The sequence below is a fragment of the Passer domesticus genome, chromosome 16 (assembly GCF_036417665.1).
Source record: "Passer domesticus isolate bPasDom1 chromosome 16, bPasDom1.hap1, whole genome shotgun sequence".
NCBI classification, from domain to species: domain Eukaryota; kingdom Metazoa; phylum Chordata; class Aves; order Passeriformes; family Passeridae; genus Passer; species Passer domesticus.
This window is the reverse complement of record NC_087489.1, coordinates 9,617,707-9,641,584: the sequence shown is the minus strand read 5'-3', so window position 1 is coordinate 9,641,584 and position 23,878 is coordinate 9,617,707. Positions and strand designations below refer to the sequence as shown.

At 48.3% G+C, this 23,878-nt stretch overlaps 1 protein-coding gene and 1 long non-coding RNA gene across 7 annotated transcripts in view; both read right to left on the bottom strand.

The window, feature by feature from the left end:
* The window catches only part of NKAIN4 (sodium/potassium transporting ATPase interacting 4), a 50,596-nt gene that overhangs the window by 22,791 nt on the left and 3,927 nt on the right, over positions 1-23,878 (bottom strand). For all 4 annotated transcript variants that reach the window (XR_010348348.1, XM_064391320.1, XM_064391322.1 and 1 more), the window contains exons 2-3: positions 3,439-3,576; positions 2,298-2,378 (exon numbers count right to left, since the gene is read on the bottom strand). Coding sequence is in view for 3 of the 4 variants with exons in the window: in XM_064391320.1 (XP_064247390.1) it covers positions 2,298-2,378; positions 3,439-3,576 (219 nt within the window). In the remaining variant the exon portion in view is untranslated. The remainder of the gene's footprint in view (positions 1-2,297; positions 2,379-3,438; positions 3,577-23,878) is intronic.
* Positions 16,808-22,073, bottom strand: LOC135282048 (uncharacterized). Of its 3 annotated transcripts, none has more exons than XR_010348395.1 (3): positions 21,701-22,073; positions 19,028-19,132; positions 16,808-17,772 (listed from the first exon to the last, which is right to left on the bottom strand). It is a non-coding gene; the product is annotated as an uncharacterized LOC135282048 (long non-coding RNA). The 3 variants fall into 3 exon arrangements; XR_010348394.1 differs by lacking the exon at positions 21,701-22,073 and adding an exon at positions 19,297-19,682; XR_010348393.1 differs by lacking the exon at positions 21,701-22,073 and adding an exon at positions 19,511-19,682.

Below are 23,878 nucleotides of genomic sequence, written 5' to 3'. Positions count from 1 at the left end.
AACAACACCCTGAAGACCTGCAGAGCTCTCAGCCCCTTCAGGGACTTGCACAACCCTGTCCAAGCACTCCCCAGTGTGTTCATGTGTGTTTACCAGAGCAGCTCCATCAGCCTCCCTCCACCAAAGCTCTTCTTCCAATATTTGCAGTTTCCCTGCCCACTGCCAGGCTCCTGATGAGCTTTGACTTTGACTTGTGGTCAGGACTGGAGGGCAGCCTCCTCCTGAGGCCCCTGGGGGCACACAGAGGTACCTGCAGCCCTGCTGCCATCCACTCCCAGCTGACACTGCCCTGCCCTTGCCCAACACTTGTACTGCCAAGCCCAGAAGCCCTTCTGGGCTCTGATCCCATGACTGACATCAATAAAACACCTGCTGCCTTTGGATCAGGTTTCCAGGGATGCAGCAGGAGAGCCCAGCCTGTGAAGTGTCCTCCAGAAACCTCAGCTCCTGCTCCAGGTGGATCTTTTGGTCTCTTGTGGAAGCGAAGATTTGTTTTGCCACTACAAAGACCCAAATTACTTCAGTGAAAGTGGAGGAGGATGGAAAGCAGCATCATTAGTTTTCCTTACAGAACAGCTTTTTAAAGTGAGAATAACTCATTAAGAACAGAGGCAAGGCTGTCAACTACTTTACAGCCAAACAAGCACAAATTCTCTCTTGGTTTTGCTGGCTGCCATTAAATGAACTAATTTCTCATTGCAGCCTGAGAGGAAAGTCCACTGAGTCAGTAACAACTCACACTGCAGCCCAACTCTATAAAAAATGTCCCCAGTCACAAGTGTCACCCTGTAGGCTAAATAAAGCCTCTCTGTGTGCTGGCTTGGCTAAAATGAGCCCCAGCACAGAGCAAGGTAACCAGGTGAAGCTCCTCTGTGGCACAAAAGGAGATTGTGGTGCTGTTTGAACTGCAGAACAGCAACCTGACGTGTTGTACTGCAGGCTGGGATTAGCAAACATGAATATCCAGCTGGCTGGAAGCAAACACTGGCTCTGAGCAGCTCCCAGAGCAGTTTATCAAGCCAACATTTTCTCTGCAGAAGGGAGCATTTAAATAGTTACATAAAGTTCTTTTTTCAGTCGGTCACAGCCAACATCGAGATCATCTCAGGCTGAGGTTGCAGACTATGAATAATCACTGTTTTGGGCAGAACTCCCTCAAAGTTTATGGAGTTAATTGAGAGGGGAACTGAAGATGAATTGAGATATTAGGAAGTCACATTTTCTTATCTGCAAAGGATTTAGGCTGCCACTCCTGACTTGCTGTAGGCCTGATAAAACCACAGGGCAACTCCAATTATGACTGCAACTCCAATGCATGACCTGGAATTTAGGCCAGATGTGGAGTGCTCTGAAATGAACCTGCCTCCCAAAATCTGAGTCTGCTGTGTTACAGCAACACCCATAATTCATTGCTTACAGCCCAGGCTTAATTTAGGGCCTGCCTCCAATTTTTATTTTTTGTGACTCACCCCTCATTAGACAGACAGCAATACTCAGCTAATCTAGTCTTCAAAGAGCTTTGCATATTAACTCAAAACTGCCTGGCCAGCAGCCATGAGTAACTACCACTGTACTTAAAAAGGAAGAAAGGAGGCAGGGAAGCCATCCCAAGGAGATGAGCCAGATCCCCCTGGGGAGGGATGTTCTCTGCTCAGCAGACAGAGGAGCCTCTCCCCAAAGGTACAACAGGAAATATTTTACCTGCTGTGGCAACAACCAGGCATTTATCCCTGCTGCTGGGGACTGAAATGCAGCAAGTCTTCAGCAGGACTGGGAGGCACAAAAACATCAAGAGAGGGTCAGGTGTAGAGTTCCAGCAAAGTGCTTGGGTCAGGTGAACCCAGGCAGCCCCTGCTGCAGCCCTTCCCTGGACAGGCTGGCAGGAAGGCTCAGTGCTGCACGAGGGCCCTCCCCTCCATCACACACCTTCCTGCCAAGGTGGGCTCAGAGCCCAAGAGGATCAGCTGCAATCTGGTAACCTCCTAACCCTCCTCAGCATCACTGCTGGGAACTGCCCTCAACCCCTTCTCCCTTCAGGATGGCTCTGCTGCCAGCCCTGCTCCCACCTCTGAAAGCAAAATGCACTCCACCTGCTGTGAGGGCAGGGTTTACTGCAGCCACCACCTGCACCAACCAACCAAGGGCTCCAGAAATCACCAGTGCCTCGTCAGCTTCCCACACAAGCAGCAGCATTGCCCATCCCTGACAAAGCAGCCCCCTGCACAGGCAGGACCTGCTCCCAGGCAGCCCCCACCCCACGCAGCTGCTCCCCCTTGGCTGCAGAGCCTGGCACTCACCTTTGAGAGCCCTCCCACTTCTAAGTAAAAGCAGATGATGAAGATGTTCCAGGTGACCCAGACTGCAGTCCAGATGGCATACTGGGAAGGAATGGGGTTGGGGAGAGAGAAGCAATAAACATTAGGAAATCACTGGAATTAGTGTGTGTATATATATTTTTATTTATATTGCTGTATGTGTGCTCTAGCTGGGGGCAGTGGAATGCCCTGAGTCAGCACTGGAATCCTCTTTCTCTTCCTCTGTTTGTGCTCCATATTCAGATGCTCTCTTGCCTGAAAAGCCACACAGGGGCAGCAGTCTGGAGGGATGGAAGAGTTTCTGTGCTGCACTTGTCCAGCCCCTCACCCTCCCTCTGTGCTGGGCAGCGTTTGGGCAGGGCTCCCTTAGCACAGAAAGAACAATCTGAAACCTCCCCAGCTTGGCACAAGCAGCTTCCTGAGCACAGCCAGGCACTCCTGCTAGAACAGGGCTCCTGCCTGACCTCCCAGGGGCTTTTGTTCCGGTGTGTTGTCATGGTGTGCCTCAGTTTCCCTGGTTTCTCCCTGAAATTTTCTTCCCCAGATGTCAATCACCTCTCCTTTCCCCCACCTTGACCCCTGCTGGGCACTGTCCATCAACCCAGAAATCCCATGGGAGCATCGAGTGATTGGCAGGTTCAAAGGATGCTCTCCACCCCCTCATCTGAGACCCCCCCTCTCCCCTCATACCTGGTTGGGGGTCCTTGGCTCTCCCCTCCCTCTCTCCCCTGGGTAAAAGGACGGGCACACCACACACAGGGGGTTCTCATGGAGCTGTTACTGCATTCAGTGGCCATGAAGCCCAGAATAAAACCTCTGGATTAAAACCTCTGGATTAAACCCTCCGCGAGGACTGACTCCTTCCTCATCATCACCTTGAAAGGTTTCTCTCTACCAACAAGCCCCAGCTGTGAGCACTGGAGCTCGGGACAAGCCTGGCTTTATCCCCACGTGCTCACAGCGAGCCAGAGCATCTCTGGGGTGCAAACCCCACAGGTGCCCTGTTTGCCTCAGCAGCAGGGACCAGGCAGTCCCGTTCAGCAATACTGGCAAAAACCAGCAGGCTTTGCTGTGTCCCCCTCTCGTGACACGTCCCCCAGGGCACAGGTGCTGTGTCACTCACCACCACGATGTAGCGAGGCCGGTACTGGATGGTGCCGAAGAGCCCCAGGATGACGATGATGATGTGCAGGAAGTTGGCGAGGATCGGGGCCCACTGGTACCCCAGGAAGTCGAACACTTGCCTCTCCAGTGCAGCGAGCTGGGGGGGAGAAGGACGAGGAGAGTTACAGGTCTGCACCCACGGTGTTTGTGCTCAGGGTGCTCCTGAGCAAAGCCCTGCAGCAGCTGAGGATGGGACTCTGTTCCCAAAGCAATTTGCTGCCTCTGAAGCAGGTCAGCAGGACACAAGGCTTGTTGACACATCCCCCTCCCCCTGTGCACCCATCCCAGCTCCTCTGATGGCTGAGCCCCAGTGCTGTGTGGGGCATTCCTCTGTGGGGCTCGGGCAGAGCACAGAGGGGAGCAGAGGGATGGCAACATCTTAAATCCTGAACGTGAAATACGTTCACAAAGATGTCAGTGTAACTTTCCAGAGCTCATTTGTCAGAGCCTTCGGCATCACTCCATCATTCCTGACACCTCCTGTGTCTCTGCTCTCCAGCACACATCCATCAAAGTGAGGGAGAGGAGGAAATTCTCTCCCCCACCTTTGCCCCTCAGAAAATGTTGCCACCAGTAAGGAAATTCTGCCAACACATCAGTTTTCCAGGACAGTCTGTGCTCCTCTCCAGCACTAATAACATGGTTCAAGGCTAGTACTGTGTTCTAGACATAAAACTCCATCACTGCTGCAGTGCTGGAGCTGATTTTCAAACCATATCTGCATAAAGATGTGCATTTTACCTGTAGCCATCATCTGTGTATCAGACAACATCTGGTCCCTTGGCCCTGAGCCTCTGTGCAGCTGAAAGAGCACAATGCAATTGCCTGCTGGCCTTTGCATGCCCACAGCCTTTAAATGATACATCTATAGGAGAAATACAGTGAGTGTAGGGGGGAAAACTGCTAATGCAGGTTTGTTCTGCTGTGCCCAGCCTTGCATAGAGAGATCTTCTCTTTTTTTGTCTTTATTAACACACTGCAAGCCCCTCCATGGACCTGTGTCTTCCCTGTCAGTACAAGATCTGAAAGTATGTTTAATTATCACAGTAGGCCATTGGGATTGCATTATGACATTTCATATTTATTCTTGGCTAAATAAATAATTACAATTTACTATCGACAGTCAATATTAATTTAACTCCTAATCAGGCATTAACCACGAGTAATCCTGGTCTGCTGTGTGTAATCAGCTATGTGACACCTTTTCCTGGCTGGGATCTAAGCAGCAGTGCTTCTGTGATGCCTTAAAGCATTCAAGGATGTGAGTGGCTGCAGGTTCCTCTCAAGCCCCAGGATGAGAGAAGCCACATCTATTAAATGGCCATTATTCCTCCTTCTTCCTGGCTCAGTGGGGAAATTGCCTTCACACCTCTCTTGGGCTAGGAAGGTATTGCAATTCCCAACGCTGCTTTGAAAGTTCAATAAAAATCTGTATTTCAAAGGAATCTGTGGTTGAGGGCAATCAGTCAGGGAGGGGGTAGGCAGCTTTCCCTCTACAGTATCTTATTCCCAAGTAAAGGAGGACAGAGAGTGGGGAAGGAATGGAGGCAGTCACCAAATCTCTCTCTTCTGCCAAATAATCTTCCCTTAGAAGCAACTGATCCTCTGAAGCACCTGGAGATGCTGTGGCCACAGAGGGGCTGTGGGGCCAGTGCTGCTCCCCCTGCACAGCAGGTTTGCCACACCAGCCACAGGTTAAACACTTAATCCTTCAGGAGGGATTAACTCACATACCTTAATGACACGGGGACACTTGGGATCCTGACTGGCTGGCAATGAGCCCCTTGACTGTGACTGCTTCATCCAATCAGGCATTTAATTGGCTTTGTGTGCTCCAGGAGGAGTGGGAGAGCCTCACCTGGCCCCGGGACACAATGGGGTGCTCACTGAGGTACCTGCCCAGCCTCCCCTCCTGCCTGCAGGCTCTGAAAATCAGGATGAGCACAGATCCTCCTCCCCAGCCTTCTGCCATGAGCTCCCCACTCCAGAATCAGGGCAGGCCATGTCTGGAGGAGTGTTTTCTTCTCCATTCTGCTCCATAAGTATTTGTCATTAGGGCTGTATAAGTTTATCCTGCCACAGCCTCGTGATGTTTCCTGGTGTGTTTGCACCAGGAAGAGATTGGGCTGTAGGTGACAGATAAATGATCACCCTGGAGATGGATCTGCCAATCTACACAACTTCAGATTTGGGCACAGCTCTTTGAGAAGCCTCTGGATTTTTCCCTATAACCCCAAAAATCATCTTCACATCATACTTCCTTCTCCCTCCCCTCCCTTGTCTCCAGGTTCTTTCCATCCTCATTTACTTTCTTGTGCCACCTTGCCAGCATTATTAAACTGGTTTTGTGCATTATTTGAGCATCTCAGCTGCTCCAGAGATGGGCTGTGCCCATCTGCTGGCTCAGGGAAGGAGAGGGGATGTGGGATGTGTGAGCTCACACAAGCTGTTTCCTCATCTATTTAAAAAAAAAATTCTGATTTTCTGTAAAACATGTTGGTGACAAGCAAATGCTACTGATGAAACTCCAACACTGTTTTAGTGACAGCCAGGGAGTGAGTCTGTGCTGCAATCCAGCCATTGGAAATGCAGCCTGAAGTTATCCTGAGCTTCCCCCTGTTCCCTCAGGAACTTACCATAATGAAGGAAACATTTGCTGAAAATAAATCCAAACACCCATTTCACTCGCTACACTGCAGGTCTGTGTGCACAGCTTACCCCAAAATGCTGCTGAGATTTGCAGACAAACAGGGCTGATGCCGGGGCTGAGCTGGCCTTGATTTGGGGTTGGCACGTGAAGAATGTCACATTGTCCTTCAGCCCTGCTCCCTGCAGTCCTGCTCAGAGATGGCAGGGTCAGGGTTTGCCTGATCTGTCTGTCCCCTCTCTGGGTGCCCCTTGCTGAGCAGGGAAATGCCATCTTTCTCTTGTGCTGCCAGGTTTGTGCACAGCAATATCCTCGCTGTGGTGTTCCTTACAATGATTCACAGTGTCCTATTGAGAAAGCCTATTATATTCCAGAGATGCTGGTTGTAAAGAGAAATGTCACAGATTGTGGCACAGGTTTCAACTCACTCAAAGCTGACAGGACCTTTCCATCAGGGAGGACAACTTTTTCTTCTTTATGACTGTTCTTATTAAAACCAGGATTCCTTCTGCTCCTTTTGCTTCTCTAACCCATAGTATACTTTTACCTTTCATTCTTTAAATTAAATGATTTATTGCAGCACTAAAATCAGAAGAGTTGTGGCAGAATTTTCTCTCCTGAAATAAACCCCATTTCTGCTGATCTGAGTGAAACTGGAGTAGCAAATAACCACGTGAAGCAATTGTTAGCCAGGCAAACGACACAAGCCAAAGCTGTCTCTTGGGCCATCACTCATTTATACCGCTGGGGAAGAGCTGAGAGGCAGAGGGATGTTCTGCAGCTCATGGAGCCCATCCCATAGCCCACACACAGGCAGCACAGAGAGCCCTGGACATGCTCAGGGGCATCACACATAAAACTTCTCCAGAGAGGGAAGCTGTACCTGAGCTGGAGGAGTGCCCACAGCAAAACAGCAAAAAAAGTCCTAGAAAACATTTCAAATCATGGGACAGTTTCTCACTGGGGGTTCAAACCATTCCAGTGGCTCTGGCAGGACAGATGTCACTGGAGGTGTCACTGCCAGCAGGACACTCCGAGCTGGTTCAGGATGGCCTGGGAATGCTTGTTTAAATTCCAGTCCCTCAAATCTTTTCTATCCCCTCAACTTTGTCTTCTGTTGCTCCTCTCCTGCTGATAAGCTGGAGAGTCCAACCTGTTCCCCTGTGCCCCCATACTGCTGAGGAGGAAGGGATGCTGCTGAACAGTCAGGTACCTGTAATTCCTTAACTCCCTGTCCTTTATAGCCTACTATCAAAGCCATGTTATCAGCTAGATTTGCTCTTCTTAATTTATTAAGCTTTTAAAGCCTTTAATCTTATTTGGTTTGTATCTGTGTCTTTCACTGCATTTCTGAAATCAACTGGGACACAAAAGAAAATATATCAGTCTCAAGACATGTTGATGTGACTCATCCAGACACAGGAAAGGTGCTCAGAAAACCCCACAACAGGTACAGTCACACATCCATTTGTATCTGTTTCTGTAAGGAAACCTGCTTTTCACCTTTCCAAGTTAAGCTTCAAAAGGAAATGCTAGAAATAAATATCCAAATAGTCAATAAAGGGAACAAATAGGAAAGGCTGATTCTACTGCTGCAAATCCCTCCCAAAACAAAACAACAAAAAGAGAAGAAAAAATGTTTTACCCAGAAACCCAGGCAATTTTCCACTTGACCTATAAGAAAACAACCTGAAAACTCCTTTGCTACTCCTTGTGTCTCAGTGCTGTGAGGACACAGCAGCTCCAGCTCTTGCTCCTCCTCCAGCTTCAGCTGGGACTAAATTTGCCACTTAACCCCCTGTGTGTCCTTTCTCTCCAGCCTGAACCCAGCAAGAGCCTCAGCTGCAGCCCTGGGTCCCCCCTGCGCTGCTGGGATGTTCTGGCTCCTGGCTGATCCCACTGCCCTGATCCAGGCTTTGATTTCCTGCCAAGTGCCTTCGCTTTTTAAGATGCTCTTTCTTTGTCTGCTGTGCAAACACCATGGCAGCTTTCACTGGAAAAGGCCTTTTCTTGAGGAAAAACCTGCACTGGTTTCCTGAGGTGTTTTGGCCATGGGATGTGATGGCTCGAGCTCAGGGCAAAGTCTCAGTGATATTACTCCTATGATGGAAATTTACATCCTGCTACCTGAAACAACAGGAAGAAATTAAAAAGTCTCAGATTGCATAATTTGAAAAGTATATCTATTTAGGTTTTCAACACAAATATCTTTTTTTTTTTTTGGTTCTTCCACATGGTCAAGTTTGGCAATACAAAAGACCTGTCTGCTGTTTATTATTATTAATATGATGATATAATGTTTAATTCTACACAGCTTTCTGTATAATTCCTTGGACTTTGTAAATGCTGGGACAATGCTAGAACTAAAGAATCCTAAACCCAAGCTGCTGTGTGCTGAGACTGTCAGAAGTGAGCAAAAAAAAATCCTTTCTGTGCCAGTGCTTATTCAAGGTAGAGAAGATTCTGCGAGTAGAAAAACAATTAAACAATGTCTACTTTTACCACAGTGGCTGCACTTCTAAATAAATATGAATGGTTGCAATAGCTCTTTAATTAAGTTTATCTGGAAAAGCAGCTCAGTGAGCCATTACTTCCCATCCCCAAATGGAGGGGCTGGTTCTGCGAGGTGCCACGTCCTTGTCCCTCCCAAAGTCAGCCTCTCACGTGCTCACACCCGCTGCATTCATGAAATCTCATTTTTCTTCAGTAAGTGTTGTCAAGGAAACCTTCCTTGGGGCCTTGTGATCCACAGCTCCTTTCCCAGCATCCCTCTCCCCACCACAGAGGTCAAGAGACTAATTGCACAGGAGGTCTCTGTTTGTCACTTGGTCTCCCAGGCAGCTTTGGTCACTCTGGTCACTGTGTACAATGTGCCCCATTCTCTGCTCCTCTGGTCTGTTTTCTCCCCAGAAGCTTCTGAAACCTCTTCTGTTCACACAGACCTTGGAGAGGCCTCCAGCAGCAGGGCTGATACCCTGAGGTCATTTATATTTCAGAGGAAAACTGGTGACTGTGCTGGCCCTGCCAAAGGGCCCCACGGGGCAGCAGGGCAAGTCCCCAGCATGGTCCCACACCAGGTCACTCCCTGCAGCTCTCCAGCAAACACAACTTTTAGGCTGCCTTGTGCCACATCCAAGGATCAGGACTTCCCCCAGCCCAGAACCATCCTGTGCAGAGCCTGGGCAGGTGGAAAACCCTCCCTGTGCTCATCACAATTTCTCTGCTGAAGCCTGGAGCATGCTGCTGTTAACCATGCCAGTGCTGAGCCCTCTCCTCCTCATTCCCCCTGGCCTGGCACCTCTGAGCTCTGAGTTCTCCCCTCCCAGCATCATTCTGTGTGTGAGCAGTGACACTCTCAGGAATGCCACTGCTGTGACCTTGAGCCCTGAGCTTTTGCTGCCAAAGCCTCCCAGAAACATCTGAGCTGCAAAGAGATGTCATTACTCAGTCCCACATGCCCAAAAGCTGCTTAGCATTCCAGGGAAGGCACAGTCCTGCTAAACAGAAGGGATGAGACTGGCACTGAGCAGTGCAGAAGGCTGCTTGTGTCTGGAGCTCAGGCTCTGGCTGCAGAGGGACTGAGGTTTCCTGAGTGCATCTTAAACCACCAGATCTGCTCAGCTGAAGACACGGGCCATGGACAACAGTCCACAGAATCATGGGATCCTTTAGGCTGGAAAAGCCCTCTGAGATCATTGAGTCCAACAGTTCCCTCAGCACTGCCAAGCCCAGCACTAACCCAAGCCCCAGGTGCCACATTTGAACATCTTTTAAATCCCCCCATGAATAGTGACACCAACAGTGCCCTGGGCAGCCTGTTCCACTGCTTGACAACCATTTTGGTGAAGAAATTGTTCCTCATATCCACTCTAAACCTTCCCTGGAACAATATGAGGCACACATCCAAGCAAACCTCTTAAGCCTTTTCACTCCAAGTGCTGGATTGTGCCATGGAACTGGCAAAACATCAGGAGCTGGCAGTACTTTTCCTACAAGGCACCACAGCCCATGGCACATCCACAGGTGCTCTCTCCTGATCCACAGCCTTCTCAGCAGGGTGGTCAGCAAGAGAGTGAATTAACTGAGGTTCTGAATGGTGCTCAGAATCCAGCTCCTATGAAAAAGACTGCTTCCTAGGAGGAATGCTTCAGGGAAATTATTGCTCTGGACTGCCTAAACTTCTCCCAAATCAGGGCCAGTCACATGCCTGATGAGGTTTGTGCTCTGTACCCCTGACAGCCTCTGGCCTGTTTGGTTTTATGGATCCCATCTCCCCTCGGGGCTCTGAGCCCAGGGGTGCAGGCAGCACTGGAGCTGTGCTCCCTGTGCTCCTGCCTGTGTCTCCTGGGGCACCTCAGCTCTGCTGTGATTGCTGATTGCTGAGAGCAGCAATCAGGCTAAATTAACAAGCAGGTGCCTTTGTGATCCAGGCAGAAAAGCATCCTGGCAGGAATGACAAACTTGTTTTATTTGCAACCTACGTCAACACTCCAAGCTAAGTTGCCCAAACATAATTAAATTCATCTGTTGTGCCCACAATGTTCTCCCCTAAGCCCCTCCAGTGCTCTTCCTCAGTTTCATGGCTCAGCTTTGAGTCTCCAGCTCTGGGACAGAGGAGGCACTGGGGTGAAGGGGATGTGACTGCATTTGCAACAGACATAAACCCCAGTGAGTTTCTTCAACAAGTGACTGATATTTTTATCACCCAGATGCTCAGGCTCCACACTCCTGGCTTTCCCTCACCTGTTGAAAACTTTCTAAGCTATCTTATCCCACCTGATGCTGCTGATCCTGGGCAAACATCCCAGCTGCTCCCCTGAACAGCATCCTGGTGTGGCTGACAGCTTCAGCTCCGGGGGAAACCTCTCCCACCAGGAGCACAAATTTCCCTGTTGCATGAAATAATATATATTAAATGTGTGCCATTAACTCAGCAGCCATTTCCCTCTGGAGATCTGCTAGCAGTTATGAACCCATCTAAACACTCCAAAGGCTGTGAGGCAGAGCAGTGCTGGAGATCAGCAGGAATTTAATTTTCTAATAGAGAGATTTATTCCCTACCAACAGGGCTTTTTATTGTGTGATCCCCGCCTCTGCTCAGCCAATCTGAAGTTTAGGCTTGTTTCCATGAAAGGGATGCAGGGAAAAAAGTGAAAATACTTGAAAATTAGCCAAGGGGTTGTTGTGTCTAGGGAATAGAACCTATATCCTTTTGACCTGCTATCCTAGGCATCATCTGCTTAGCTAACAGAGAAGGGAAACCATCAACAGGGCTGCCACAGAAGGCACAAGGCTGCCCTGAAACGCTGTTGGGGCAGCCCTGCCCAGCCTGTGTTCTCCTGATGCAGCCCTCTGAGTCTCCTGGGTGTGGGAGCAGCAGAGTGTGAAGAGCTCAGAGATCCCACAAACTCTCAAGTGTACTAGAAAGAGTTTAAATTATTCAGGGGTCTGACCAAAACTCTCAGTGTGTATAAAGCCCATGAGACACCAGTTGGACTCACCCAGTTTAGGAAAAAATTCTCTCTCTCTTTGCTATTTTATAGGCACTTACTGCAAACTGCAATTTTATTTCGCTGCTGTTTACCCCAAAGCAGAATTGTGGCTGTAAATACACCACTGGCAGCTTCCCCAGGGGAGCAGTAACTCTTGCTTCAGGCTCAAAAAGCCTAGCTCAGTTTTCCCTCTGCCCTGTCCACACACAGCCTGAGACTAAAGACTCACTGTGACACTGAGACCAGCCCCTGCTTTTGGCTTTCTGAACAGAAACGTCCACTGGTGTCCCCTGCCAGTCCAATTCATGGCTGGCACCTGCAGCACCTCCTCTTCAGGAAAGGTCAGCTGTGGCCTGAGTGACAAAAAGGCAAAACACCTGCAGAAGGCAAACACCTGCAGAAAGGCGCCTGAAGCCCTTTTTTCTCATCCAGCAGAAGGTGAGGGTGACAGTATTTTGGTGGCCACGGAGCACAGCCAGCAAAGACCCACTCTCTGCACAGCTCTGTGTCACAGCAGCCCTCAGGATGCTCCCAGCACATGGGGAGAATGGTCCCTGTGCTGCTGGACTTTTGTAGGAACCCTTGTGAGCCCAAGGTCCCTGCTCTGTCCCCTCCCTGCACCCACAGCTCCCACCCTGCTCCCCCAGCTCAGCTCCTTCCTGCACATGGCACGGGGAGCCCCAGCAGCTGATCCCCTTAATTAGGTCACAAATGGATCACGTGTGGAACACTTGCACCAGCCAGATCTTCTGGAGGAAAAACACGCAAGCCCTGCAAATGGGGTAAAGCTCGGGAGAGGAAAGATGCCAAAGCTGAAATAACTTCAAAACTTTGTCTGGAGGAGCTTTGCTTCAGTTTCTGCTCGACAGCTGGGCCCTGCTCCCTGACACTGGAGCTAAGTGGTAGCTTTGCTTTAATTTCCTCTTGCTTCTGCTGCAATGCCAGATTGCTTGGATATTCGTAAACAGAAGGAATTTAATGAAAATTATAATTAGAGCCCTGCGGTGCTCTTGCAGGTCGCCTTTACACTGGGCTGCCTATTTACATTACAAATCAGGCTGGTGTCACTGCAGAGTCTACAGCAGGAGAGGAGAATTCATTAAAAGGGAAGCACAGGGTGGGTGAGAAATAGGGGAGAGCGAGAAAATGATATTGTTATTATTAATAATCTAGGAAATTGGGATCTGCCACCGTCTTGCTGCAGCTTTGCTCCTCCAAGGAAAGCTCATCCTGATCAGCCTGAAGCAGGAGGGGACACAGCACAGTCACACAGAGACTTCCATGGCAATTACTGTACAAATGGACCCTTTCTTCATAGAGCAAGGCTTTCTCACCTCACCACGACGCAGAGAAGTGTTCTTAGCACCTAGCTGTCAATTTGGGGGTGTTAGGAAGAGACACCATGAAGCCAAAGGAATGCAATTCCCATTATTTTGCAGCTTTCCCTTTCCACCTACCAGCAGCTCCTTATGAAGCTTTTTGCCCCCTGTAACACCATGGGCAGCAGCTCCTGCTCCTGCTCCTTCCACCAAAGCCCTCCAGCACAGCTGGGGACTCTGTCTTCCCATCCATGCAGTGAAATTAGGAATAACAAGCACATTTTACACAGAGGATTGCTGAAGACTTGCAAAAAGGTTTTGTGATATTCTACACCCATAATTCTGCCTCAGCACTAACAGCATCTTCACTGCCATTGTGGTTTTTTGGACACGTACCTGCCCACGGTGGCAAAAAGAGATGGCTTGAGAACTTCCCATAATGACAGCAACACCAACCCTAACCTCTCACCTTTCCCTTCACTGTCACATTCTCAGCACAGAGAGGTGAACTCCCCCTGTTCCCATGCCTGCATCCCCCTGATGAGAAGCTGGAGATATTTTAGGAGTTTGGCTGCAAACAGGCCAAGTGGTTTGTTTGCATTTCATCCACACTATCATCATATAAAGTGACCCACACTGTGACAGCTGGGTTTTAATCATCACCAGTAACACTGATGTTTGTGCTTTGCCCAAAAAAAAAAAAACCCAACCAAAACACAAAAATGTGTTTATATTTGTTTAAAAAAGGGCAAAATGAAAAATTATAGTGGAAAAAACATGTACCCATTTTTTCAGCTGAAAAATAGGTATCACTGAAGAAATACTGACCAACTCTCCCCTAATGAATGTACCAGCAAATTTCCAGGCCTGTCATCAGAGCAAGAAATGAAAAAAGAACTGGGAAGAAAATAGTATTTTGGACAAGAAAAACATTTAGCAGTTCAGCTTCTGGTTCCAGTAAAATGCTTCTGACAGGAAGAGTTTTAAATTGGAACAAACAGGAAAACAACGATTTTGTTCAAAACAGGGACTGTCAGAGGCTTTCGGGATGTCGAAGGAATTTTCCAATAACCACAATCCCCACAAAGAACTTCCCTCTCAGAAGTGGATAGAAAATGAATCAATCACTATTGATTTTCATCATCTGATTGCTTCTCTGGAAGAAAATCAGTCCTACTTAAGCAATTGATTCGTTACCTTAGCAATTACAGGTAAAAAACCCTGGCTTTCCTTGCCTCCTTTGAGGCATGCCAACTAGGGCATATTCCATATATTCCAGTTTTCCAGCCATTTCACGAGGCAGAGCCAATTTTATGTGATCAAAGATGAGTTCTGAGCTGGCACCAGCGTGGTCCCTCAGAGGTGAGGAAGGCTGGGCACCTCCTGAGCTTCTTCCTCAGCTGCACCTCCCCACGAGCACTGCAGGCTGCAGAGCAGAACCCCAGCTCTATTTTCCTCAAATAAAAGCAAGAAAACACAGACACACAAAGTGCTCAAGCAGATTAATCAAGTAAATACCTAAAGAGGGAGCTGGCAAAAAAGTTTAGGCACGATTTGAGGCTGAAGATGTGCCTCCCTCTGACACGGGTGATGGAGCAGTTTGGGAATTGCAATCTGCTCTGGGCAGTCATGGAGGGGTGAGAGCACAGCTCTGCTGCAAAATATAGTCTGAGTGCTGGGAATCAGGGCTCCAGGGTGGATTTTCTGGGATTCACAGCGTGAGAGGGCTGTGGGGGAAGTCACTGTGGTTTTCTCATGCCCACTGTCCCCTGCACCGCTGTGTTTCCTGCTGTACTTGAGAGGAGCTAAGCAAAACCAAAGATTCCCATCAGGGATTTATCAGCAATACAGAATCACGCTGAAAACCCTCTAAGGTTTACCAAATTCTCCCACTGGCACTGACAGCACTGACCACCTCACTTTTGGTGCTGGATGCCCTTTGTTTTTCCCCTCAGCCCAAGTGGATGATGAAATGGGAGCCGTGACGTTCACTTTGATGGAGGCGAGCTGCTGGCTCCCCAACAGGGTAAATAGGGATTCAGAGCCTTTTAAAAAGCATTATTTTTAAAGGAAAGCCCTTTTGAGTGAGGGCTAGAATGGGGTTATTTTCCACATGACCAAGCACCAAAGGGAAAGCAGCAGCCCAGTCCATGCTCTTATCACCCTCCCTGAGTCACCCACTGGATAGATTTGTCACAAGGTGAAATAAGAGCAAGTCCTCAATTTATTATCATTTTCTATTTGTCCTCCTTAATGCAGTTCCTGCCAGGATGAGTTTGCTGTGGGAAAGTGGAATGAAACCAGGCCTTTCAGTTTGCTGCTAAATGGGACTGGGGGGAGGAGGCTTCCAGGGGGGAGGGAAAATCTTCCTCATTAGAAGGGGAAAATGTGCAACGCAGAGTTTTCATCGGATGCTGCCCAGCCTCCCAATTAGGGTGGTTGGGACAAACAGTGGTGTTATTATATGTAACTGCTTATCCAGTGTCACTCAGCCATTGTTTATTTTATGAGCATAATTTATCTCCTCCGTTGTGCTACCCAATTTGTTTGCATTTTCAGCCCACTCGAGTGTCTCTCTTTCATTGTACACATCTTTTGGCCTCCCACCAACCAACTCTCCAAGTTTCCAGGAGTGCCACACAATGGCCAGGCCCCTCCTGTGCTTCATTTTTTGCATGACATTTTTGTCCCCTTATTTCGGTGCTGCCCCTGCCCCTCCCCTGCTGCACACTCACAGCTCCTCAATGGCTCATGATTTATTCAACAGCAAAGCTGAATTTCTCTTTTCCTTCTCTTTTTCCACTTTCCCCTCCTTTTGGAAACAGAGGCTGGTCAATAGATTCTGGCAGCTCTGGAGAACAAAGTTCACTGGCAGCAAATCTTTGTGATCCTGTCCCCACAGGGCAAGAGTTTGGTGACCCTGCAGGGGCTGAGTCCCAACCAGCAGCTCACCCATGGGGCCCCCACAGACTCTTGTGCCTCCTTCAGCCATGGAAAGGGACAAACACTTGTCCTCTATTAGCTTGTGACACCAAAGCTTCATCCCCATCTGCCTGGAGGTGTGAGATGATTCCTCATCCCTGGAACAATGGCATCTTTGGTTTGCTCCTACTCCAAACTTTCTGGCCATTTTTTACCCCAAGTCCTCTGATCTTCTTGCTTGTGGGTCTGGCTGCAAGGATTAGCTAAAATAGAAAAGTGCTAATCCACATTATGGAAATTCAAATCCTTGCTGCTACATTAAGTAATTTCAAGGAGGTTTAATCTGGCAGGACTCAGAGGTGACTCCAGACAGTGACAACACCACCTGTGCACCTGTGCATCACCTCTTCCTCCAGCCTGGTGACACTGCAGCAGGAAGGTGCAGCATTTCCTCCTTATTGTAGCAGAACCCAATTTCTCATGGGTTCTCATGAGCTCTCAGCCTTGGTCTGTAGGTTTACTGCTTCATCCCCATTGAGTGTGCCAGGATTGGGATTCTGGGATTTCTCACAGAGAATCTGGACAGTGTCTCAGCACCAAACCCCAGCTCCATCTGAAATGCCTTTGTTTAGAGGTTAAGGGCCAAAACTGAGAATGAGGAACTTTACATGGCCAAGGGAGGCTTCATGAGGAAAAAAAGCTGGCAGCCATGAAACCTGGGCTACGTCTCATGCAAGGAAAGCATCCTACAGGATACTGCCCTGCCACCTCCTGTCACTGTGAGCTGCTCCAGAAATTCATCGTACTCGAAATGATTCACTCAAGTATCCATTCAGTCTCAGTTCATGGATTGCAGAGCCTTCATTGCACACCCATACATTTAGCACTGGGATAGTTCTCAGCAGCTCTAACAGCCCTGTCATCTAAGGAATAAAACAAAGAGCCATTATTCATCACAAGGGAGACACAGTCTTTATTGTCTGAAGCCATGGCAGAGTTTTTCTATCACCCTATCTATTCTTTCTCACTGTCACACAACTCAGCTTTAAGCTGTCTCAGTGGCAGCCCTGGAGGCCCAAATCTTTTGCAGCTTCTCCCAGTGAAGTGCCCAGCTAATGCTGTGTTGGACTGACCACAGGACTGACCCCGAGCTTGCAGGAGCAGGAGGGGGAACCTTTCCAGAAACGCTTGAGGTGGATATTCATCTCTGCTAGGTCAGCAGTAAAATCCAGGCAGGGTTACTTAAAGATATGGGGAAGCACAGCTACAAGGAGAGATGGATGGATGTGAATTTTGGGCACTGATTACACCAGGAAGATCTGGGTTTGGCCGTGGCCTGATGGCAGAGCAGTGTAGGACACACCAAGCTGTGCACATCACCTGTCCCAGCCTCCCTGCAGCCCTCCCAAGCAGCCTCAGAGTTTCCTTGGTGGATCTGTGTCCAGCATGCAGCTGGAAGAGCCAGCCTGGTTCTCTGGATTTGGATATGGGGGGATTAATGCCTTGGGACCTAAGCATGAACCACCCTCCATCCTGCTTAGCATCTGCCTGACTTGCTCTGTGCCTCTGGGAAAGGCAGGCCAGATTTGGAGCCACAAGATCCCCTCAGGGCAGATTTGGGGCCATAAGACCCCCTCAGTGGTGCAGATGAGCCTATTAAATGCAAACAAAGCAGCACCATTCAGAGAACCAATTACATCATGGTCTCCTCAGGCTTCAGGAACATTTGAGGCCGTGCCTGTGTCAGAACAAGGCAGGACAAGGAGTAGAGCAGATCCCTCTGAGAAGGTGCTGTGCAGGGGCTCTCATCAGCTGTTTGCAGTAAGGCAAATTCTTCCTTCCCTTGGATGTCTCTGCTCAAAATAATGAGATGGGAAACTTGGAGACCCACAATCCTAAAAAGTGTCAGACATCTGAAAAAAAAAAATTGCATTTTCCCAGCTTTTAATTTGTTTTAAGGTTGGCAATCACATCTCCAAGCTCACTTTTCTCCACATGCTCAGGCAGCAAAGGGCACAAAACAGCCTGTGAACTCCCATCACACTTCTCCCAGCACCAGCTCTGCTCCCTGCTGAACAGCCAGCAATCTCCCAGGCTAATTAGCCAAACGGTATTCTGCACATATTTAGCATTTCTGAGTAATTAGGATAATCAGATTTCTCCCCTAATTCTGTACATCCACAGTATAAGCAGGTGTATTGCCTTTCCCACAATGATACCACAGAGGAGCCAGGGGTGCCAGCGGCCTGGCAGAGCCCGTCCCCATCTCCCACATGGAATCTGCTAACAGATTACCAGCAGCCGCGGGGAATTGGGAACTGGCTTTGTGCTGGCTGAGCAATCAGTAGTTTGGATATCCATGCAAGTTATCTAAATGCACAGTCCCCAAATCTGGCCAGAGATCTGGATGTTCCCTCCACCATCCTCAGGGATCGGCTGTGGGAGGTGTTTTGTGCTGAAGTTTAACAGCAGTGCTGGGCCCAGAACCTCTGAGGTCTTTTTTGTTCTGGGAATCTGCCCAAGACGCAGGACTCAGGTCTTGGTCATTCTCCACGAGGTTCAACAGCCCATGGGCCTGGTCCTATCTCTGTGAGCTGGCAACCTCTTATCTGTGGGCTGTGTCACTTCCAAGGTCTCCTGAAATGAATGGCCTTAAATGAATGTCCAAGACAGGCCAGGCCAGCTCGTTCTTGTCCTGCTGAGGTGGGTCTTTGATTCAAGAGGAGATTTTCCTCTAGCCAGCTTCACTCAGTAATCCCTTCTCAGAGAAGCAGAAAACATTTGTTTGTTGTTTGGTTTTTTTTAAGTGCCCATGAATATATCCTGGTTCAAGGAGCATTCAGATGTGGTGCTTCCACCAAAGTGGGAGTTCTCAAAGAGTATCAACAATTCAGCATCTCTCAAAGAAGGAAAGGTTGCTCCCAAGCCCCACAGCATGGAGTTACACTCTCCCAAGTATCTGGACCATAGCAGTAATATTAAGCAAAGAGACAGCCACATTCCCTCCACAAACACACCATCCATCTACTGAGCTTCAGGTAGGGAAGAAGTTTGTTTCGAGACCTTAGAGTAGAACCCAGTGTTCTCAACTCAAAGAAGTTTCTAACATGTAGGACAATTATTTTGTAGTACTTTTACAACATCCAAACTTCCTCAACATGAACAAACCTGAGTAAGGCCAGGACTTATGATTCCTCCTTATTTCCAAGTAGGCCAACCATGCTGGTAGTGAGATTGAGCTCTGGTTACTACAGAGGTAATGTTCAGGTGGAGCTGAAGATAGACAGTGACAAACTGTTAATTGTGGGGAGCCTGTTTATCCATGATGGATGACCACAGCACTCAGAGCACGCCATGCAAGGCTACACTCAATATTTTATAAGTTGTATGTGGGTAATAAAATGCTCCATCCCCTTCCTTAATGTCCTCTACCTCACCTTCCTGTTCAGATGAAATGGTGCCCACAGATGAACTACCCCCAGGGAACAGCACTTAGAAAATATAAATCAGCACCAAATGCTTTAATGGGTCCAAGGCTGTTGTGAGGGTCACCACAGACACAAGACAAACCCCTGGTCCCCTGAGAGGTGTCACAGGAGGCATCTTCCCAGGTTTTGTATATTTGCTGTAACTGTGTATTCATCTGAGCACCTGAATCCATTTCTTGTAAGGTTTTAGGACACCAGGAGAAATGGGACAGAACTATCCTCAGTACTGTTCCATGCTTGTTCTTTCCTCTTAGCCCAGGTGACCAGTTGGCCAAGTGCTCACCAAGGAAGGACAGAATCATAATGCCCTGTGCCATTCTGACTCAGGTCAGTGATGTCCCAGGTCACAGGGGTGGCACAATGACAGAGCATAGCACACCCAGCCCTCCCACCCCACCTGGGCACTGGGATGGCTCTGCTGCTGAAACAGGGGGCAACCTCTGCTCCCACAGCCCTGAACATCAGGACTGGGCACATCTGTGTGCTTGCTCCACTGGTTCAAAAGAACACGGTGAAGATCCTGGTTTTCTTGAGTTTTGAGCACTTGAGGAAAAAAATGGAGGGTAAAAAAAAAAGAAAGAGAGAAGAAAGCAGATATTTTGCTGGCCAGAGAGAGCCGGAGAGCAGGTGGGAAGCTGCCTGCAGGGCTGGCCAGGAGCTGAGAGGTGGCAAAGAAAGCTGGCACAGCAAGTCCTGACGTCTGCCCGCCTTGAGCAGGTGATGAAGACAAGCTGTTGCCTCAATTCCCACAGTATATTTTCATTAGGCCCAGGCAGATGGCAGCTGAGGTCACTGCTTCCACACCATCATCCTTTCAGCCCAAAGGTGTCAGGGAATCTGACATCTCAATTACTAAACCTGGAATCACCCAAGCAGCACCTGATGGAGGAGAGGGGATCAGAAAAGCTGCACTCCCAATGTCCATGAATTCTCAGCTTTGAGAGAAAATCTGGGACGTGCACTTCTCTGATAAACAACAGGGACAACTGGACACATTTGTGTTCAGTGTTCTGACAGAAAAGCAGCTGTGCTAAGAATGAGCCACAGACACCAGGAAAATGGCAATTAAGTCCTTGTGGAAAAGAAACCAAAAAGCACCCCTTGGAAAAGACATTTGATGTTAATGAGCTACAGCAAAGTCAAGGGAGGAGATATTGATCTTGCCCCAGCAGAGATCTGCTGCTCTCTCCTCCACAGTCTGTGAAGCCTCAGAACACAGAGCAAAATGAAACTTCTGTTCTTCACAAGGACTCTCAGATGTGGAGCCAGGGCTTGGCTGAGGCAGGAGGAGCCAGAGCAACACCACCATTGACTTTTCTGTGCTCAAGGTGAGACACAATTCTGACACACTGCTGAGAAGCAGCAACTCTGCTGAAACATCATCTCAGAGATTTCTGCCAGACACTTCAATCATTTCAGTTCTTCTCCTCCCTGTTATTACCACCTACTCTCCCATTATTACTTTACTACTACTGATTCTTGACTTTTTACTCCTGTTAATCCATACTTTTGTAATCCCTACTATTATCCCTGACGAGAAGATGAAATAAGATGCTGACTCTTAACAAAGATCAATAAGCAAAAGAAGCAGAAGTTGTTTATTCTTAGTCTGAAATCTCATGAACTTTAAGGTAATATTATGACTCTGGAATGATTACAAAATAGCTCAGATTCCAATTTCCACAGGGCGTTTATTCATTGAGTTTCCTTCTGCAACAAAAATACCCCAAACCACTGTGAGCAGATGAGTCACTGCAGCAAAGCACCACCCTGAGCAACACCCAAACCTCTGCTTTCCCTTTGAGGACTTTTCTCCTTAAACCCCACCAGGAGCTGGGTTTGGGGGAGACATGATGATGTCAGAGATATCTAAAGGTGAGAAGATCCAGGGTGCACAACCCCAATGAAAAAAAAAAAAACAAAAAACAAAACAACAACGAACCTAATTCTTTTTTGGGGAGACTTTTCAGCTGTTTTCAGAAGTGTTTTCAAGTTTCTGTAAAAGTTCAAAATATTTGGGGTTTGGCACAATAAACACCCCCATCATTTTCAGCAGACATTGCTAAATGGCAGGGTATTTTCTTCCTTTTTTGTCCAGAAATGTCATTTTTTCCCTCCTCGTGTTCTTTAGACAGGGAAGGGGTGAAGAATGTGCTGCTTTTGAGACAAAAGTTTCCACTTGGTTAAAAACTCTCTTTCTACCAGACTGAAACACAGAAACACAACCTGTGCAGTTGGGTGTGCTCATCACATCTACTGCAGGAGGAGCGGGGACAAAGGGGACATTAAATCACAAATTATCCCTGCTTTTGGGGGGTGTTTTCACAAGAAAGAAAGGTTCAGTTCTACTAACCTCAGAGCCAACGTTTTGTTAATGGGAGAGGCAACGCTACAGCTGGGGCACTTGCTGCTCACTGGATAATATGCATTTTCTTAAGCACTCAAAAAGCAATGGGCTAGTCCTGGGTTTTCCTGGAGGAAAAGAGATCACAATCTGGCCTTTGTTATCCAGTTTGTTCTCCAAGAGTTCATACTTGAGGGCCCCTGGAGCGGATTTTTGGAAGAGCTCCACTTTGCACCCCAGCCAAAACGATCTGAGTTTCCATATATTATTAGCACACAATGGAGCAACGTCAGCTCCCTTAACCCCACACCAGCCAGAGGGAGAGGGTCCCCATCAGGGAAAACCAGATCCTTCTCTTCTTCTACTGAGAGGAAAAGGGGAAGCCAAAGGAGCAGAGAGTGACCGGGGAAAAGCAGAGTGGTCAACAAAGACACTGTGTCAGCCAAAGTAAAACCCCAGTTCTCCAAGGAGAGTTGACTTCAGCACCACCCTGCCCTCAGCTGCTTTTTTGGCTTGGCTTTGGCCAAATTTCATTCCTGGTCTGAGCGGGTTTGGTTAGAGGACACAGTTCCTGTGAGTCATCTGCAATCTCCAGCACCACCATAGGAAGGAGGATGTGGGGAGCCAGGAGACCTGGGCACGTCTGAAACACAGACCCCAAACTGCTCCTCCCTTGTTCTTCCCTTGTGCTGCAGTGTACTGACTCCAGCTGCTCAGGAGAAACAGGGGAAGAAAAGAAAAATCTCATGCAAAAATTCAACTTTTTGTAAGAAAAGCTCCACCACTCCAAACTTAAAAATGTTTGCCAGCACAGCAAACATTTGCCAGCACATTTTTGACTTTTCGCCAAAATATTCTGGCCAAAACTTGGGAGAAAAAGTCAGGATTGTCTATGGAAAGCAGATACTTCTCATGAAAATATTCATTTAGTCAAATCCCCAGGTTTCTACTGAAAGTCAGCTTTAGTGGAAAATGCTGACGAGCTCTATTATTGGCACAGCTTTAATTTTCCTTTGTCTGGAACAGACACGGAGAAGACAGCATCTGTCAAACACAGTCTTTAGTCTTACGTTATTATTTAGCCTGGAATATTGTTCAAGGACTTCAGGATAGGTTTGAGCCATCACAGAGCTGGGTGCTGTCACATCCATCGAAGATGGCCCTTTCCCTGGAGGGGTTAGGATTTAAGCACAAGCCATGGAGAAGATAAACAGCTGGGGACAGCACAAGGTAATTTTGGAGGGGTCCTGAGCAGCGTGATGAGCCAAGGGATGCTGTGCTTCCCCTTGCACCTGCTCTTCCCCCCAAGGCTTTGTGCTCAGCCACATGGCAGCTGTGCAGGCTCACAGCTCCCTCAGGGCAGCCCGACTCTGCCCTGGCTCCTGAGGCAGCTGCAGAGGAGGGGAGAGACAAGTCCTGCTCTCCCCTGCCAACCTCCAGCCCAAATAACCCCTGGGGTGGAGAGGAGAAAGCCAGGCCAGTAATTTCTACAGCCCCCAGACACTGCAATCCTGTCTCCTCCTCACCCTGGAGAGGGACGTGCTGTGCCACCCTCCCCTTTGCAGCCCTCGTGTGCTGAGGGATCGAGTCAGACAATTGGGGTCACAGAATCCAGGTTTGGGCTGGAAGGGACCCTAAAGCTCATCTCATTCCAACCCCCTGCCATGGCAGGGACACCTTCCACTGTCCCAGGCTGTTCCAAGCTTCATCCAACCTGGCCTTGGACACTTCCAGGGATGGGGCAGCCACAGCTTCTCAGGGGCTCACTACCCTCACAGGGGAGAATTTCTTCCCAAAATCCAATCTAAACCTACTCTCTTTCAATTTAAAGCTATTCCCCTTTGTCCTATCGCTACATGCCCTTGTAAAATATCCCTTTATTCCAACTATTTTAACTCACAATTAGTTTGTGCCCAAATCCAGCCTTTCCATGGCATCCCAATGCCAGTCTGCCACGCTCCCCTTCTGACCTCACTTCTCACATGCTCTGCATCATTTTACTCCTCGATCAAACCAATATAACCACTTCAAGAGAGCAGCTAGGGAAGGATCTGTGCTGGTTTCAAATAGCTTCCAGAACTGGTCACCCTCTCTGTAAGAGATTAAAAAGGAATCACTAAGAAAGGAACAAGACAGAAAGAGAGCATGAGGAAATAAATAAATAAGTAAATAAATAAATAAATAAAT